At 45.1% G+C, this 2,880-nt stretch overlaps 1 protein-coding gene across 1 annotated transcript; it reads right to left on the reverse strand.

The window, feature by feature from the left end:
• Positions 1-629: 629 nt before the first annotated feature.
• On the reverse strand, positions 630-1,952 carry LOC132384443 (reprimo-like protein). The gene has a single exon (XM_059955597.1). The coding sequence runs from the start codon at positions 1,684-1,686 to the stop codon at positions 1,360-1,362; it is 327 nt and encodes a 108-aa protein (XP_059811580.1). The 5' UTR covers positions 1,687-1,952; the 3' UTR covers positions 630-1,359.
• Positions 1,953-2,880: the final 928 nt, after the last annotated feature.

The raw sequence follows: 2,880 nt of genomic DNA on the forward strand, positions 1-2,880 counted from the left end.
CCGGCGACTGCGAACACTCGCCAACACCCCGCACACCGTCTCCCAACGACAGCTCCTCAGAGGTTGATGCATCCGTCTTACACAGCGAGGTGCCTTCCTGAAGCACAGACTTTAAAAATTATATGAACCAGAGCAGATGTGTGTTAAAAAATAACATTATGTGATGTATGCAACCAAACCACCCTAATTTTAACTTACTTAACGAAGCTACCAAGTCTCCTTATTGGATAACAGTGACTTGTAAATTTACCTGTTATAATAACTCAGCAGGTCAGGCGGCAGCTGTGGGAAGAATTATGGTTAACGTTCATCATCGACTTAAACTGTTATCAGTCCTTCCACAGATGCTGCCTGACGTGCCGAGTGTTTCCAACATTTTCGGCTTCTGTATTCAATTTCCAGCATCTCAACTTTTACAAACTTTGCCCAGTGTTTGTTCTGGTCCCAGTGTCAAAAACCTGGTTAACTACAGCTATATTTAATCAGTTTAATCCTTTTAATCAAACACAATTTATTTTAATGTATCGGTATAACCGAATTTAGAGAGCTACCCTTCGAGAATGAATTAATAATATCAAACCACTCATTGAAGATGTGTCTGGAATATTTTTATCAATTATATTTTGCATTACAGTGTTAAAAACAATGATCTTCAAAAGTCGTACAGTGTAACGGAGTCACATCGAGTGGAGTCCAAGAGCTTTTTAAGGAAACGATAGACACCATGCTACAATTAATTCCAACAACCAGCCCAGACAGAAAAACAGAGAGGAGGGAATTAAACAGGCACCGACCGGACTCGCGGAAACAAAACATGCGATTAAAAACTGGCCCTCAAGAAAATATATTACAAAATGTTCTAAATTTTTTTCTTTAGTTCGCAGTTCGGAGTCAGTTCCTATACATTACATGTTACATTTTAAGAATGATTGGCAGATACCTTCACATGCAATATTCGTTTCTAGACCCCAACTGTAAGATTTGCGCTTTCCTCTCGCTCCATCTCCAGTATCGCATTCCGATCCTTTATACATGTGATATTTTCATGCAAATTTTAATTATTACCCGGTTCTGCATGCAAAATAATGCTCTCGTGCTCAGCAAGGGCATAAAACATCCATCTGCAAATTCCAACAATTCCCCAGAAACTCTATTTAAGAAAATGTGATTTTTATACCACGTGCAACCATTTTACTCTTTTCCGTTTCCCTCTTTGTTTAAACCCACCGATCCGTGCTTTAACCGTACCACCTCACCGCCCCGGGTCCCTCTCCCTGCCTCAGGGGAGGTGCTCCGCGGACAGTGTACAATCAGCACCAGCTCACTGATCATTAAAAAAAAGGTGAAGCGGGGCTCCTCCTAATACAAGCCAACTATCACAGCTTCTACATCCTTGGAGGGTCGGCGGTCTTTCACCAGGAAGTTGATCATGCTCTCGGATTTGATCATTAAGTTGCAACCTAGAAAGAAAATGCCGAAAATGACAGTCAATGAGAGCACGCAGAGTACAGCGATCTGCACCACTCTCATAATAAAGAGTTTTTGCTCCTCTTGATTGAGGTTGAGGGAGCCGTCAGTAGTCACTGCGCTTTGGTTACAACATCCAAGAACCGTACCCAGACCATGTTCCTTGGCAGAGTACAATCCTGTCTCTACAACAGTCTGATTGAAAAAAGTAGAATTCATTTCTTTGTTTGCAAGACAAGAACCCGTCTTTACAGGGAGTGAAGAGGAGAGTAGAGCAGCGTGCGGGGGGTGGTCTTCAGGCTGCTAACAGTGCGAACTGGAGACCTGCATCGCGGGTTGAGTCGGTGCCCTTGCAGAAGGAAGAAGGAATCGAGGTGTCCCGGGTCTTGGGCCGGACGGTTCCTCCGTTCGAGTGCGCTCGCGGAAATTTTTTTTCGTGTTGTTTCGGTCTCAACACACTCTGCTCATTCAGTCTGGCACGCCTTCCTCCCACATCCAGGAATTGTCCATCAACCGAGTACCATGCACGCTTTATAAAGGATTCCGGGAGCCAACCATCGGGAGCTGAGAGGGAGGGGACTCGCCCAGAGCACAAGACAAACAGACACAAACTTCCGAAACCCAACGCTGCCTGGATCCCAGGCTGATACGTTGGGGATGTTCAACTGTTCTTATATTGTGATATATTAGTGTTCATTGTACCAGAGCGGCCCCGGAGCACCCGCTTCGCTTCTGCAGCTGCCGGGAATATCGCCGGAGGCGGGGTACGGCTCCGGTGTAACTGTTGACACTCCGGTGCAATCGGCTGTATGCCTTGTGTCAATGTCCTGGCGCTCACTGCACTCAGTACTCTCCCCACCCAGAAAACGGCCCACCCACTTCTCTGCCGAGAGAGTTGGGGGTGTGCGGAACAAAATGCACAGACAGATCTCTAAGTAGAAAACGCCGTAACTGTCGAACCACCGCGCTTTAAATGAATCCCGTTTCTCTTTGGACATTTCAAAGTTTAAAGTAAATTTATTATCAAAATACGTACATTTCATTATATACAATCCTGAGATTCATTTTCTTGCCTGCATAATAAATACAAAAAACCCACAATAGATTCAATGAAAGACCGCGCCCAACGGAACGGACAAGCAGCCAATGTTCAAAAGTCAGCAAAAATGCACAAATACAAAAATAAATAATAATAATAATAATAATAAATAAGCAGTGTTTCCCGGGCACTTTGGGAATTCGCAAAATCTCTAGATTGCAGGAAGGCGCGACCCTCTCCGTGTTCCCGATCACTGCAGGTTGACCGGGGAACACTTCGCTGCCTCCCCGGTTACGCTCAAGCGGCTGCACTTCGGGAGGAGCCCCTCAACCACCAACCCTTTGTTTGACTGGCACAGAACGCTTGGACACATT

The sequence above is a fragment of the Hypanus sabinus genome, chromosome X1 (assembly GCF_030144855.1).
Source record: "Hypanus sabinus isolate sHypSab1 chromosome X1, sHypSab1.hap1, whole genome shotgun sequence".
NCBI lineage: Eukaryota > Metazoa > Chordata > Chondrichthyes > Myliobatiformes > Dasyatidae > Hypanus > Hypanus sabinus.

Excerpts from the sequence above, each read along its gene's own strand:
- LOC132384443 (XM_059955597.1), bottom strand. The coding sequence starts at position 1,686 with ATGAATTCTACTTTTTTCAATCAGACTGTTGTAGAGACAGGATTGTAC.